The following is a 16941-nucleotide window of genomic DNA, read 5'->3' as shown; positions in this document are numbered from 1 at the left end:
TAATAAGTATTGGGTAGTTATTGGAAGTAGTAGTTTATAAACACTATATAAGGCTTAATAGGATGGGCCTTTAGAAGAAGTATGATGTGCGGAAGAATAAAATATACAGGTTCTCTCTTGAGAGACCGTCTTTTCTAAAGACGGCTCTCAAGAGCCCAACCCACTTTCCATATTTAGTAAATATTTGTAAGAAAAAAAAACTGTTTTCATTCTTCACACGCGCGTGTTGGTTTTTTTTGGAATATGAAAAGTCTAATAATTAACTGTCTATTCCCCATGCAAAATAAAGTATCGATTAGTAAGATATTAGATTTTCATCTCCCTTCAACTATCAACATACCCTCCTCCTTCTACAACCTGAAAGATTGTCTAACAATATAAGAAATGATTCTTGAATTCGAACGTACCTATGCGAATGAATCTCTCCTGCAAAATGAGAATAATGTCATGAAACGTATGTAATTATAAGAATTTCATTCTAACTAATGATTATAAATATAAATGTAATATCCTGGTTTTTATTTTTAAGCTTCATCAATGGAGGATACAATGGCATATAACGATGAAGAGAACAACAATTTTGAAGAAGACAGTGCTATTGAACGTACAAGTAATCATAGACATTTGAAAATATGCAAATAATAATTGGACTTACATCTATGAACATTTGCTCATATGTTGATATATACAATTGGAGAAGATAAGGAGGTATATGAAGGGACTAGCAACACCATCTATTTATATGAAGGTAATAAATTAACTATGTACTATATTATATTTGTTGTTATATATAATATTTCTGGGGTTATAACATAATATATTTGAGGTTATAATATAATATCTTTGGTGTTATAATGTAATATAATTAAGGTTATAATATAATATATTTGAGGTTATAGCATAATATATTTGGCGATATAATATAATATGTCTGGGATTATAACATAATATGTATGGTGTTATAATATAATATGTTTGGGCATATAACAATATAAATTTAAAATTATAACATAAGATATTTGGTATTATTACAACAAATATTTGGATTTGTAAGAACATTATTTGGGTTTCTAAGAACAGTATTTTGGTTTATAACATGTTTTTGAGGTTATAACAGAATATATTTGAAGATATGCTCATATATATTTGGCCTTGTAACATAATATAACTGGAGTTAAAACATAATATGTTACAATATATAGTTGGGGTTATAATATGCAATATTTCGTATTTTGTACAGGCGAACAAAATGAAAAATAGAGATTATTGATACAGTGCCGAAAATGCAAAACTGACCTATCAAAGGTCGATATTTTTGATTCTCTCGAAAGAATTGCAGTTCCAAGCATAGAAGCCCTCGAACAGTTGTACCATTCACATGCCGAGTAACAGGTTTTAGTATAAAAAAATGAACCCAAAGAACAAGAAAAAATATTGTCGTAGAGAAGTACTTAGTATGTTCATGTGAAGGGAAGACACACCATGTAGATCCTTTGAGTGGCGTTGTCTAAGTCTGGAACCTCAAGAGCCAAAGAAAAGGTATGGTTTTCTTTTGATTAATAATAGAGTTTCTAACATATTTTAGAGTTCTAATCAGTAGCTTAAACTTTTGATTGAGTTGGTTGTTTGACAATTGTTGGGTACGAAAAGCGTTCGTGTTGCGTACACACTTCTAACCTAAAGGGCTCTTGTGTGTGAGCGTGTTAGAGTATATAACTTATTTCGATGCTCTAACCAACAATTTAGAACTTTTGGTTGAGTTGTTTGCATTCTCATTTTAAGTAGAATATTTAGCGTTAGATTTGTATTGCATCCACATTTGTAGTCTCATGTGAGAGAACAATAGAGTATATAACATAATTTTAAGTTCTTCATAGTGGCAGAATCTTGGATTATCTATTCTTCTGTCCCATTAAATTTTACTATATTTCTTCCTAAAAGATCTCATACGGAGAAACAAAATGTTGAGAATTCAATGAGACAAAGAGTGTAATTTAATATTCATAATTTATTGTTTATCAAGATGTTGATTTTCATTTCTTTCTTTTCATGCATTTTTGCAGGGTACTAATAAGTTACTTCAGTATTTGAGAAACATTCAACAAGCAGCATATAATGCAAAGAGAGGGAATGTTTACACTTTGAACAATAATTGTCATCTTTTTTGTGGTAACACTTCTGTCTTATAATTTGCTTGTGCTAAGATTTGTTCATATGGAGCTATTCTTGTGAGATACTGTCTCTCGATGAAATGACGTTAAAAGAGCCCATCAGTTTATATGTTAATAATTGTACTACTTGGGCTATTTAACTCACGTATTGAGAACGTCTCTTGATGAGACCTTCTCACACTGGAATGTGTAAAATGTAATTAGTTGAGGGATAAATTTTGTTTTTCTGAAATGGTGATTAACAAAAGAAAAAAACTTACTGGTACAAGGCCGTCTCATTTATTATTGGGCATCAGTCCGAAAAATAAAAAAGCCCTCTAAAAATTAAGGCGTATATATAATACAATACCTTTTTGTTTTATATTGTTGATATTTTAACTATTTCATAAAAAAGCCCTAATAACTCATACTCCTACATAGCAGAAAATATAATTAAACCCAAATTATATTCAAGTTAATATCAACCTGATATGTGAAATATAAGTTTGAGACCCTAAAAATTTTAGGGCCTAGACGATAGTCCGCTTTGTCCTTACTAATCGATGGTCATGGTAGTACTCTTGTGAGATCTGGTATTGATACTATTAAATTGAAGTTTTAATAAGAGAGTGATATATCACTTGCACAAAACATTACCAACACCAAGAAAATCCCATTTTACAATACTATCGGTTGATCAAATAAACCAATTTAACCATTCGACAACCAATTACCAAACACCGACTACGGTGCATACGCGTAAATAGTTTCTCCTGTGATATTATATTTCTGAGTCTCGGATGGAGATATACAATACATAACATAATCTTAAGGGGGTAGGAAGAAGTAGTATAGTTCTAAATTTTAAGGGCATTTAGGTTTGCCCTTAGAGTTCCTCATGTCTCTGTAGCAAGGGCATTCATGCTTGTTACCATAAGTTCCTGATGGAACACAGTTGCACTTCCGGCAGCAAATTTGGCAATATTTCATGCAATTCTCATGTCCTGCTTTGCTGCATCTCACTGCACACTTGAACCCACAAAACCCATCTGCATTTACAATATTGTTAACAAAATTCCTGGTTTTCAGCCTCTCATAGGAAAAGGAAAAATTTGTTTATGATTATAATGCCTTGGAAGTTGGAAAAAGAGAAGTTCTCACTCTAATGAAAATAGCAGTGGTTGTGTTTGGCAAATGGTTGTTGGTCATTGGTTGTTAGTTGGTTTGACTTTCCGAAAGTATTGACCGTTTTTGTTGTCTTTCAAGCCAGCTAGATTAGCCAACAACTTATGTTGATGTTTGTTAAAATTAGGTATTTATTGTTGGCTGTTTATTAAAGAAAAAGTGAATTTAAAAGTTAACTAGAGCAGTTTTCCATTTTGGGAAAAGCTAACTAAAAAGCTATTTAGTAAAAATCTTTTTTACTTTTTGAACAACCAATAAGTAAATGTCAAAAGTCAATTAAAAAGACAACCATATACCCCCAACATAAATCTTTTACTTATTTGAAATTAAGGATAATCCTTTAAAGGGAGACAACCTTGAGTCACAAAAATCTTTTACAGCATTTAAGGGCGTTGATAAACTAATCGGTGAATTAAAAGTTAAATGGTGAAATAAACATTTGAGAGCAAAAACTAAATGCTACCATATGAAAAAATTTTACAAAATGATGAATTAAACGGAAATTAACAAGAATTTAACGGAAAATACTACGGCAGTTAGATAGTGCATAAACTGGATGCTACCATGTGGAAAAATCTTATAAAAGTGATACCACTAGCGTTTCATGAAAATTAAATACTATCATGTGGAATTTTCCTATTTCAAACTTTAGTCAAATGATAAATTTAATTATTATAAGATATCCTGAAAATTTAACTTAAATTTAATACTTTTTTCACAAGGAGTTTGCTAGTTGCATATAAATTTATGACATATAATCAAATTAAATCCTATAAATCCTGATTGATAGTGATTTATTCATTTTTATTTTCCAGAAAAATATAATACCTTTTCCATATATTCCAATTTAGTTTGGAATATTTTTAGTCGGCTTGTACAACCTATGCCATAAGGCATTGGTTAAAGGAGTATTAAATAACTTCATCTACCAACTTTATTCAAGGATTTTCTTATTTATTTTTTTAACTTACTTTAATTTATATATATATATATATATATATATATATATATATATATATATATATAATCATTATTTCCAATTATATATTTAAGAGAATAAAGTAAATTCATAAAAGAATTTTATGTTATTAACCTATGTCATTGTGGCATAGGTTAGAAAAATCCTTTTTTAATATGCTTTCTCAGATTGGTTCAATTTTTCAAGTGAGAATCGAATTAAAAAATTTTTTTTAAAAATATTTAATTTATTTTTCAACTGAAATAAGATCCAATGCTATTGCCAAATTTGAATTTTACTATAAAAGCTAGTACTCCCATTCTATTATGATAATTATATATTTTCTAAATTTCTAGTCGTCAAAAAAAACAAACTTATTAGAATTGAGTAAATTTATTAGAAATATAAAGTAGCATATTAAACCCATTTACAGATTTACATTTTTTAGAATTTACTAAGAAATTAAATTAAAAAGAAAAAACATTAATCAGTTGGTGATAACAAACTTGTAGCTTAAACCAATTTCATAATTAACACATTATTATGACAAATCAACAAAATCAATGCAGTAAACAAAAACTCACAAAAATAACATGCAAAATTAAGTTCATCATGAACAATTAATTTTTTATATTTGCATAAAAGTAAGCTTAATTATAATTAATTAACCCAAAAAAAACTACTACTTACTTGGTTTAGCCTTGAATGCTGCATCCTCAACATTATTAATAGCCATTAACGGTGGAACAAACGATGAGAAGATAAGAACAATAAAAACAATTGAAAATGTTGCAATAACAACCTTCATTATATGATTATTTTTGTGAAACTACACCTTAATTATTATGTTTAAGAACTGCACTTCTAGATTTTAGGCACATTATAATGACCAATGGGGATATATATATAAAAAGCCAAGAGCAAACGGTAAAAGTTAAACACATAGGTCATGGCTAGCCAAGGCCCAGAGACACAGCCAAAATACTAATTATTGACCCCTAATTACTTAATATTGCTTTATTATATGCCCATAAGGCTCTAATTATTAAATACTTTCACCGTTATAATATACTTGCTACATTTAATTTTTTACGCACTTCAATGTATTATTTTGATCATTTATATATTATACTATGTACATTTAAAAATTAATATAATAAAAATATGTGATTTGACGATTCAAATCAGATTCCACTTGCCTATTTTTTTCTTACACATTAGACGCAACATATAAAATAAACTTAAACGATGAATAGTGTTAATAACCGTAATGCATCGACTATTTCAAAACGGAGGAAATATCAAAGTGTTATTTTTCTAACTTTTTAGATGGGTTCGGAGACACAGGAGCCTTTTGCCTCCTTATAGGGATGACTTTTGTGGTTAGCTAGCTACTCCTCTATTCCTTTAAATTCACACCGTCATTATATATTTAAATTTTATAGTGTAAATTCTGAGTGACGCTCATTATTAATAGTGGACAATGATACTTAATTCTATTTTGGATGGATGCTTGTTTTTGAAGGGCTCAAATGTATCATGTATGTTGCATGATAGTAAAGACAATTCTTTATTTATAAATTTTGTATGATTGTGTATTTGTATCCTAACACTAATTAGTGGATAGTTGCAATGCTGCTACTAAAAGCTTTTAGGTTACCCCTGGCCCCTAGGGGATGTAACTAATTAACTTGACCTCATCGGTTAATGATAAATTTCAAACACTTGTTTGCTAAGGTTTTGTTTGGATAAAAAAGAAAAAAAAGATTTGGAGGAATGAAAGTATTTTTGTTTGAATAGCAAATAAAAAGGAGGAGCTTGAAGCGTAGGGATTTAAAAGTATTTAGTCTCTTAATTTTGTTAATATTAAAATCTATTCATAAGAGGAAAGATTTTGAAGGAAAATAAAATTTTCTATCTTTTTCCTCCCTTTCTTTTCTTAAAAAATAAGAGAGCCTTTCCCACTCTTCTCCTGTCCTTCCTTTTTCTTTCTTTCCTACCTTTTTCCTTTCTTTCTTTTCTCTTTTAATTTTTTATGAAAACATAATGTAAATGTTTTTCACTTAGTATTTAGACTTTTGGCCTTTAGCTTTTGACTTTTAACTTAGTCAAACAACAAACAATTACCAAACATCTAATTCAAAATGACAATACAATAATTCATGTCCTTAAAGATCGTTTTACGTAAAAAAAGAAAATTGTCAACAACCAATTTACCAAACGTCTTCATGAATAGATAATTTTTTCAGCTAGCTCAAAAGCTAAAAAAAATAGTATTTATTTCAACTGGTTAAACAAGCCAATTATTTTAGCCAATTACTTATAGTCAACAATCAAATACCAATGCACCCAAAGTATTACAAAATAGCACCGACACAAGTAATGAAGATCTTGTTTACGAACATTTGATTCTTGAGAAGTATGATAGATATTATCAAAGAATCCATTGTTTTATAAGGAGCCAGCGGAGGGGATGGCTATTCCAACATTTTTTATTAGTATCTTAGATTCGCCATCGCAAGCAAGGCTTATATGAAATATCTAATGCACATGTCTGAGATTTTATGGTAGCGCCATAGCACATCTCTTGATTTCTTGAATTCGATAAACACAACTTTATACTAATATGAACGATGATAATTTGTTCACTTTGAACTAAACAATTCATGTCTTAGATTCTAATTGTGTTGATAGAGCAATTGAATGAATCATATCTACAAGAAGAAAATCCACATAAATAAAAAAAATCGAGGAAATGGTTTGTATTTTTGTTGGAATAATTTTTCCCGCGTCAGTGGATTAAAGATAGTGTGCATATTTTATAAGTCACTGGAGTCTTTTCTCACATCGTAATATGATTTAGGGATGATATCTCCTTAATTTATGAAGCGTGTGCACCTCTTGTTTTCCGATTATATACTGAAATTGACAATAAGTTCAACTCAACTTAACCATTTTTAGAAGTATGGACCCAAATAAGAGGATGATGAAGGAAGTGTAATTTCAAGGTGGGTGCAAATCATGTAATAGCAGGTCGTAAGGTTAGAGAGCAGAATCACATGTGTGTAAAATGACAACACAATATAACGAATTCTGCAGATTTAGATAATTTATACGTTGTGGTCGTCCTCATCTCATCTTATTCGCCGTTGGTTGAGTCTTGAGTGTGATTGAATTTAATGCCAAAACTGAGAATACGGATACCACACCAAGGATACAATGCTCAAGTATTCGGTATCCCACGCAAACACCGTACCTGAGCTATATGTCGAGAACTCAAGGTGGACCTTACATTCACCAATTAACAGCGTTGAACTAACTCGACGTTTATTCTTTAATTTGTGAACGTATTAGAAGCAAGTTCAATGAAGCGAAAGATTAGAAAATTCAAGTGATTTGGTCTGAACGCGGTAGAAAATGATACTTTGGCTGCTTTAAATCTCCAAAAAAAAATAAAAATAAATGAGAATATAATTCGCAAAAGCCCTAAACTTTAATATTGGAATTCATAAATTACTTGTGCACAATCTTGCTGCTATGAGCACAACTAAGCTATGTCGCAAAGCTAGCATTAAGCTATGCTCATAGCTGATTATGGAGAGAACTCAAGGTGGAATAAACGCTGACCAATTAATGTGTGCTAAACCAACTCGACATTTATTCATTAATTCGTGAATATATTAGAAGCAAGCTCTAGGAAACCAAAGAATAGAAGATTCAAGTTGAATGCTGTATTTATTTATATTTTGGAGGTAGTAATTAGCAAAAAAAAAATATTAAGGTTGTTATTCGTAAAAGGTCTAAACTTTAATGTTATAATTAGCAAATTATTACCGTACTTGTGCACAAGCTTGCTGTTGTGAGCACAACTGAGCTATGTCGAGCAGCTAGCATTGTACTATGCTCATAGCTAATTTTGGAAAGAACTCAAGGTGGACTGAACACTCACCAATTAATGTATGCTAAACCAACTCGATATTTAATCTTTAGCTAGTCAAGTATTAACAGCGAACAAAGAATTTTAACTTTTTTTTGATGAGTTTCTTTGTTCGCTGTTAGTAATAACGAACATATTTAACCTTAGTTTTGACATATAGACGCTTAATTTATAAATTAAAATTTTCTGAAACTTATTTTGAGATTTTTTTTTTATATAATAAGCTTATATTTTCATTCATTCGTCTATTTCCCACCTCTAGTTTAGATGGCAACGTTTTTGCGGTTGATTGTTCCACAATAAAATGTGAGTTGAGATATTTGATATTGTTTGAAGTTGTATGTGGGTACATCAACTCTGCCATTCCGTACAATGAAAAAACCATGACTAATACCAACGGGCCATGTCGACCCGAACTCTGACCCACCCAAAATGTACCCATGTGATCTCATTAGCACATCTCCATTATTGTTAATGATAATGTCATTGGTACTGGGTCACTGGCCTCTGCCAAGTGGAAAATTTGAAATCTTTAAGTTAAAAAATCAAAAAAATGAACCAAATAATCCAACTTTCAAATTTATTCCAAAAGTAAGCGTGAAATTTTCAAACATGAGGTTTGGAGCTGTTCGCAGTTAGTAACTGCGAACAGGTCAAAAAAGACAAAATAGCTGGTCGCAGTTACTAACTGCGAACAGCTATTTGACCTGTTTTGACCTGTTCGCAGTTAGTAACTGCGAAACAACATGCTCCACAAAAACAGGTCAAAATAGCTGTTCGCAGTTAGTAACTGCGAACAGCTCCAAACCTCATGTTTGGAAATTTCACGCTTACTTTTGGAATAAGTTTGAAAGTTGAATTATTTAGTTTATTTTTTAGATTTTTTGACTTAAAAATTTCAAATTTTCCTGCCCAGTGGGGTTGATGAGTAAATCACTAGGTTACTGCGCATTGCACGTAATGCAATATGAGTAGATTCAACCCAACAACCCATCCAACTCTGATCGATAGCAATGTAAATGGACCAGACATGTTTAGAAGCTTGAATGCGACTTTTTGATGTGAAACATTATAAGATGTGTCGTGAAAGCGTTATTTAATATCCCTTCCCCTTCCTTTCCTACCGTGTTCTTCCATCCAAACATAGCATTATGCAGAAAAATGATGGAGATCTTATGAACACTTCAATGAACAACAAAAACCATCGTTTTAAAGATACATGGATTTATTTGATTCACCGAGTAAATTCCTAGCTTTCTGTATATAGAAAAAAAATGGCATTCTCTTTTTTGTACGCCAGACTCGCTTTAATTACTAAAAAGGTTTGATATATTTAGCTCAACTCAGATAGATTTGTCAATGCTTCAGATCAGCTAAGTATTGCTGGCCAAAACATGATCATGTGCCAACCTCTCACACAACTGCAGCAAATCATCAACACACCACAATTCTATTTTTGATTAATCCAAAAGTAATGAGTAACTTTCTAAATTTAGTAAGATAAAAATGAAGCATTCTAAAATTACCCTTTTTATTTGCTAAAATTTACCCTTAATCAATACACCTACCCCTTATTATTTGATTCATTTGCTGGGTTAAAACATTTACGAGGAATATATGAATACGCTCTTATGCTAATTGTTACGCAAATAGATATATCCAACTCTAATGAATATGAATAATACTCACTTCGGATACTTGAGTGTACATATATACATATGAATGAGTAGGATCAACCGCCAAGGCTGAAGGACGGGGTGATATGCTGCAAGTAAGAGTCTTCTTCATCATCCTCGCCAGTTGAGAGCAGATTTACCTGCCAAAATAGACCTTATGAGTTACACATGTTTTCAAGCCTTCCCTCCATAGTAGCAAAAGAGAACTTGCGAAAAAAGTATTCACCTTGATTATTTCGCACTTGGAGTTTGATTGTGCATAAGATGCTAATATACTCATGTTGAACGGCTGTCATTTACAAAATAAAAGAACTATGTCAAATATACAAATTTATAATCGCTTAATCTTCCGATTGCATCTTACTTTTTAAGCTTGTAATGGAAAAAGGTTGGGAACGGAGAAAATTACCCTGAAAGGATCGCTCCTCAAGGATTGCACAAACATCGCTTTGTCTGAGCCTCTTCCCTGCCAACAAACCAAGAAACAATGAGTACCCATATTCACATATTCAAGTTCTCCCTGTCCTGGAAAGTACCCACTTGCATCGGAATCAAATAGGCACGTGCCCAAGTTTCAAACTCATCCATATAAGAAATTCTAGTGTCGGACTAGAATTTAGATAAAAGTGTTAAGTGTACAGTGTCCAAATCTACGTCGATGCATCTGAGATCTATATGGAAGATGGAACGTAGAAATTAACAGAGTAGCTCATGATTGATGTAATGACAAAGAATTACCTCAAAGTAAACATCTCTTAGTCGCCTTCCTGTCTGAGCACAGCAAATGCGGACAACTTGTTCGTCAGAACTTCCTGAGATAACATAGTCTCTCTCATTCATGTAATATGAACGAGTATAGTTATATGAACTACCACTTGGAGATATACCAAAATCTGTGTGCAGCCTCCCATCAACAGCCATAAGTTGTTTAACCTGGTTATATTTCCAAATCATGGGACAAATGTTTTTAAGAGTTCATTGAGTATTGTAATGTCTAAGAAAGACTAAAAGACACGAAGAAAACTACCTCATTGTCGATGGATGACACAAGCAGATAGTAATCGTCAGGGGAAAAGCAGACCATCACATTGCCTCTTGAGCTAGTAGCTGTATAGCAAGGTCGGTCCATTTTTTGTCTAATATCCCACATTTTAACGTGATGATCAAATGAAGAAGTGGCAAACATATTAGGAGAAAGATGGGAAAACTTGGCGACGTTTATAGGCTCCTGATGCAGATCATTGAACAACTGCAAGCGCTTTCCTGTGACCATATCATACATTGCAACATTTCGTGTGTAACCGCTGACTAGAAGCAATTCATCCGTAGAGTTTATATGAACTGAAGTCAACTGATTAAACTTATCACAGGTTGTAAAATCACCGCCATAACAAGAGTATGCACCCTTTGGTGAGGTATTACTGATGTCATACAATCTCAACGTACCATTGTCAGAACCAGCAAGCACCTGATCATCCAACACAATACACAAATATGAAAATAGCTCATTGGGAATGTAAATGGAAAATAGCGAAAAATTTGAAGAATCATGTTAAGAGTATCCTGTTTCATCCCCTATCACTATCATTCCATTGCCCAATGCCATTAAGTGGATCCCTGTCCCAACTAGGCGGGGTTTGAAAGATCAGATGTACGCAAACTTTATCTTTGTTAGTGACAACAAAGAGCTTGTTTCCGATGTTTCATCCCCTATCCATTGGTTATAATCTTAATGCTGGTCGTTCACTAGAGTACTATGATACTATTTTCCTAAATCAACTCAAAATTTATTCAACCATATTGTACATCCTCTTAAAAAATTACCATCAAAACTGTATTTTTTGGTAATTGACTAATGTTTTCTGTTACTTTGCAATTACTGATTTCTGCTAAATGTTAGTTCTTCATATCAGTAAATCGTTAAATTTGAAAAAATCTTCTCTACTTCTGAAAAATAATATGGATTAGTTCATTTCCAATGTGTGTGTACCTTAGAGGGGTACTTCTTAAGCCAACAAAGTCCCAAAATGCTATTCCTTGCTCCCATGGGTGGCATGTATGCAATGTTCTTCCCGTTCTCGTGATTGATCACCACCACTTCTCCGTCCAATGTTCCAAAAGCCATAAGGCTAGAGTCGGAAGGATGATACTCAAATTGCCTAGGACGAACCCTCCTGCTCTCTTCATTTTCTATGCAGCTAATACTAGACAGACTTTGTAAAAGTGGCCACGGTGACGCACCTAGCTTTGCTGCACAAAGGGACTTCGAGAAAACATATTGATTCTTCCTTTGAAAATCTGATGAATTCTTCGACTTAAAAAGTCTCCGGAAAGGGATTCCACTGGATGCTATTTCACGATTCTGAAGAATGCGAGAAACACTCTCTTCTGCAGGTCTATTATATGGCAAGTACTCAAAATATGTTGTATATATCACCTGAGCAAGTTTTTTATCCTTCTTTCCGATGGGTAAATTGTCTAAAACCTCTAATCGCGGCAAGGAAGCAATCATGAACTCCCTGTAATGTTTCTCAAAGCATATAGGTGCAGGATGGTGTGAAATATACTTTTTTGTTGATAAAACGCTTAGACTTTCACTGAGGTCATTGACACAACCATCTTGCACGTTGCACTTCTCACAAAAAACCTGTAAAATATCATAATGTCATTGTGAAACATTAGAAGTTACTCTCTGCAGACAGTAACGAATAATGAGTTCTTCCAAGAACAAATAAAGGTCACCGAGGTATCACAATGGGCGGGTTCGATGTAGAGTTTAAGTAGCTGTTAGTGGTTCAATGAGGCTAAGGAACAAATATTATTGTTCAGTAAAGTAGCACTTTAGCACTTTAGCTTTAGCTAGTGTTTAGTATTGCGAGTAGTTACCCCACACTATGGGTACCCACAGCCTAATAGCTACTCACACAGGTACCTTGTTCCCAAATTTAAATATAAGTTTGATCCACACAAGATCTTGCTTTGAGCACAAGGAAGTCGAGTCATGAAAACATATCGGCAATGGAATATAGCTAGATATGCATATAATTTCCATACCTGTTGCAAACCGAAAGCAGAATCAGACGGAAAATCTCGCAGGCTTAAACTTTGCTGATTATCAACACATGTATCAGAGCCAACTGGACTAGTAATGTCGCTGACATGAACACCATATTTATTGCTTAAATATGCAGGGCACGGGCCAGTTTCTTCACAGCACAAACAGTTCTGAAAGCGAAGTTCTATGAGAGAAGGAAGTTTAGCCAGGGAAACGGTAGTTGTCCAAAGATTAGCTACTCTTGTCTCACACATAGAGAGGTGCTTTAAGTTCGGCATGTGAGAGAAACAATCCTTGTGTAGAGTAGTCAATGAGGTGCAGAAGTCCAAGTTAAGCTTTCGTAAATGCATAAAGCTCCCAACCATGTCAAGCTTCTGAAGACTAGATGAGCTCAACTTTAACACTTGACAGCACAAGCCACCTCGAAATAGATACCTGACAACATAATTAGCTAGTAAATACACATCAAATTGAAAAAAAAAAAAGAAAAAAAAAAGATTATCTTGAAGACCGACTGTATACGGAGTTTCTGATTAGCTGCACACATCAGTAAGCTATTTACTCACTCTTAGTTAAACTACCCGGCAAATCAATTATTGAGCTATGAATAGACTAATTAATGTGTAATGTTAATAACCACAAATACAATTGATTTCCATCATAAGTAGACAAGATTTGAGTACTTTGAAGATCGAGCACAACATACCTCAAGAAGCGCTTTGTAAATGGTAAATCTTGAAGACTAACTGTACGGAGTTTCTGATTCGCTGCACACATCAGAGACAAAACCTGATCTTCATTCAGAATGCAAGGTGATTCATTAAGAATATCAACAACATCGACATCAGATGAGCTCATTGCATTGATCGTATCAATAAGTGGTAATAGGTCCGCATCCTTTAGGTGATCCAGTACAACGATGAGGTTACTTCGGCTTTGAAGAGACTTCTGATGCACAGTCTGCATTATAAAATACCCAAAATTTACTTCTATGGAATTTTCATTCCTCAATTAAGAAGCAACCAAATACAGCATGCATTGAAACTCAGCCTCAATGAAATAATCACATGTAAACACCACAAGCAAATAATCGCTACTGTCAGTGTCGTGCTGAAATAGCAATCTTTTCTATGTTTCTACAAATCTTTGTGCGTGTACGTTATATGTTTCATCATTTTTCGACCTTTTGGACACATATTTCTTGACATGAGAATCAAGATGATCATTGTCGTCAAAGCTAGTTGTAAAGTACGAAAGTACCGCCCAAACTTCTATAACTGCGGCTTTAGAGATACCTTATATACGTACTATAAGGCTAAAATTCATACCAAAAGCCAAGAGGTCAGCAGTTACAAAATGATAACAAATCTCCTCTAAGCCAAAATTGGAATTAGTTGAATACGAGAATGATACATACCTTCGAAAGAGAGCTCAAAATTGACGGATTAGGCAGCACCTTTTGCCTTTTGCAACAATTAAGATACCTAATACATAAAAATTATGATAACGTTGCATTAGTCACCAGTTTACTACCATTAATTGGTGAATCACCATATGTACTTAGTATACATAACGATACGAATGAAACTCAAAGTAGAAAAAGATTTGATAAGTTTATCTACAAAAACACATTAAGAATATGAATTTTCCTCTTTTTCACTCAGTGTTCAATAATTCGAGTTCATAAAAGAATGTACGAAATATGATAGTAGATTTCATACGAAAACTTAACACTACTTGTAAAAGGATTTGAATTCAATTCAGCTACTCTATCTATAATTTGAAATATCTCTTCACAAGCGTATGGATACTTGCAAATGCAACATTTCCAATTATAATTACAGAAAATTTTCATACATCATCCAAGCAAGTTTGACACTTGAACACATATGTGTCCAAAAAAAGTGCCGTAAGTCAAAATAATATGATATGATGAAACAATACTAAATTTACAGATGGAGTAAAAATGGACAATAATTTGGGAGATTCATTTTACGTTTTATAAAATTTTGAAACCTATAAAAAAGAAACTGAAGTAACGCAAAGAGATGTAAAGAAAAATATGAGGGCCCTCAATGTGAGGGGCTTATACGGTTGGACAATTTGCCCATGTTTAGTTCCACCCTATGAGATTCTTTTCTTACAAGCTATTTACAAGGTAGCCTACTTTTCAACAAATTTAAAGAAATCATCCAAGGACACTTTTGGGTTTAGTCAACAATGATTATCTATACATATGTATATTTCATCTCCCTCCATCCTAATTAATTAGCTCTGTTTTCCATTTTAGTCTATTTTAATTAATTTCGCCCAATTTATATTTTAAACATGATTCCATCACTTTTACCCCTTATATTGCCAATTTATTTCTAAATATCTTACTATTTTAATTCACAATATACAACTTTTTAATCTCCGTATCATTAACAATGAGGCAAATTCAACAGTACGGATGAGTAAGTAGTAGTTTATTAAACTAGTAGTTTATTAAACTACTATTTTAGTACACAAATATCGATGGCTTATATACATCTAAATCAACTAGGTACCAAAATGCCACGTAAGACACGATGGCGGCCCAGTCAACGAAGTAATTGGATCAAATTTCCACGGTTAATGATTGATTACCATGTAATCCATTTCTCCAATTTATTTCATAAATAAAATCAGTGTGCATAAATCTGGTTTCTAAAACTTATATGAAATCTCCAATACATAAAAATCAAGTATACCTTACTAATCTGGTTTTATCTCGATCAAATATAAGTATCACTTTTTCAAATAAATTTTAATTTTAGGTTTGATTCTCAGATGGCCGTCATTTCCCAAATAAAATTAAGAAGCTTTTGCTTCCTCTCATTTTTCTCTTTCTAAATTTAGCAATTACTAAAATATAGAAATAAATTATAATCATGAACTTATATGAAATTATTTGTTAACTCAACTAAAGAAAAAGCTGAATGGGAACCAAATAATAAACTTAGGGATCTTCCGAAAAAAAGCGATAACAGCAAGCAAATCGAATTTTCAATTGGGTCCCTAAAAACGCATCAATTGTAGTTTAATCAAACCGAATTCCTTCAATTCTTTCTACACAAATTAATGATAGTACAAGATCCGGGGGCAAAACTAGGATACCAGTATAAGGTGGGCGACTCATGATCTGTGCATTTGTTTGAACTAACTCGATGTTTATTAGGTTTTTAGTCAAATGAAGCGTGTCATAGCCAGACAGACTCGAACGTTTCGAGCTTAAATTCCCTTAACAAGATCAACATGTAAAAAGTAATTATATCCCAATTCAATTTTAAAACAAGAGTACCTGGATTCCAAGCTTTCCATGGAAGTGAAGTATAGTTTATGCTTAAATAGTTCCAGTTGGTTTCTTAATGAATAAATAGCATAAGAATCTGGATCTCAATAGGAATCTTTATTGCTAGAGATAGAATGAAAAACAAGAAATTTACAAATATTTTGAGTATAAAAATGAAGATTAAATGGGAAGTGTGAAATATAATAAGCAGAGTGGCTTTTCAAATAAACATAAAGCAAAATCAAGACAAAAATTGGTACAGTAAAGTATTAAGGAATTTAATCATTTATACCAGTCGGAGTATATAAAAGAAAGATAAGATAAATGATGATGTGTTTTTTTCTTTTCTCGTGTGGGAATATGCAGAAAAGACTTTTGTTACATTAAGGTTAATATGTGGGAAAAAAATTTAGTGAAGTGAGATCTTATTTGAATTATCTAATCATATATTATCATAACATTAATTTTTTATAATTTTAAATGTGTATAGTTCATATATAAATGATCAAAATAACAAATTAAATTTCATAATAAATTATATAATTATTAATTAATTTTAGTAGTAAGTATGGTTTGATTGTATAAAATTGTTACATTTTCTCCTATAATTTAAATTGCCAAGACTTATTTTAAATACTATTTATAGTAAAATGTTTAAATAAAAAAC

The 16941-nt window shown here is 32.3% G+C and overlaps 2 protein-coding genes across 4 annotated transcripts; both read right to left on the bottom strand.

The window, feature by feature from the left end:
- Positions 1-2648: 2648 nt before the first annotated feature.
- LOC130823103 (peamaclein-like) lies at positions 2649-9233 on the bottom strand. The gene is made up of 2 exons (XM_057687706.1): positions 4984-9233; positions 2649-3199 (listed from the first exon to the last, which is right to left on the bottom strand). The coding sequence occupies exons 1-2, from the start codon at positions 5099-5101 to the stop codon at positions 3015-3017; spliced, it is 303 nt and encodes a 100-aa protein (XP_057543689.1). The 5' UTR covers positions 5102-9233; the 3' UTR covers positions 2649-3014.
- A 149-nt stretch (positions 9234-9382) lies between these two features.
- LOC130823102 (protein DWD HYPERSENSITIVE TO UV-B 1-like) lies at positions 9383-16547 on the bottom strand. Of its 3 annotated transcripts, none has more exons than XM_057687705.1 (11): positions 16284-16547; positions 14379-14445; positions 13668-13921; positions 12961-13396; positions 11897-12553; positions 10934-11374; positions 10645-10839; positions 10316-10372; positions 10133-10195; positions 9920-10046; positions 9383-9680 (listed from the first exon to the last, which is right to left on the bottom strand). In XM_057687705.1, exons 1-10 carry the CDS (start codon positions 16301-16303, stop codon positions 9963-9965), a joined length of 2274 nt encoding a protein of 757 aa, XP_057543688.1. In that variant the 5' UTR covers positions 16304-16547; the 3' UTR covers positions 9383-9680; positions 9920-9962. The 3 variants fall into 3 exon arrangements, with proteins under 3 accessions (XP_057543688.1, XP_057543687.1, XP_057543686.1); XM_057687704.1 differs by having other exon boundaries at positions 9383-9651; XM_057687703.1 differs by having other exon boundaries at positions 9383-10046.
- Between the last annotated feature and the right edge of the window lie 394 nt (positions 16548-16941).

This window comes from Amaranthus tricolor, chromosome 9 (assembly GCF_026212465.1).
Source record: "Amaranthus tricolor cultivar Red isolate AtriRed21 chromosome 9, ASM2621246v1, whole genome shotgun sequence".
NCBI classification, from domain to species: Eukaryota; Viridiplantae; Streptophyta; class Magnoliopsida; order Caryophyllales; family Amaranthaceae; genus Amaranthus; species Amaranthus tricolor.
Note: the sequence above shows the minus strand (reverse complement) of the source record. Positions and strands in the feature narration are given on the sequence as shown.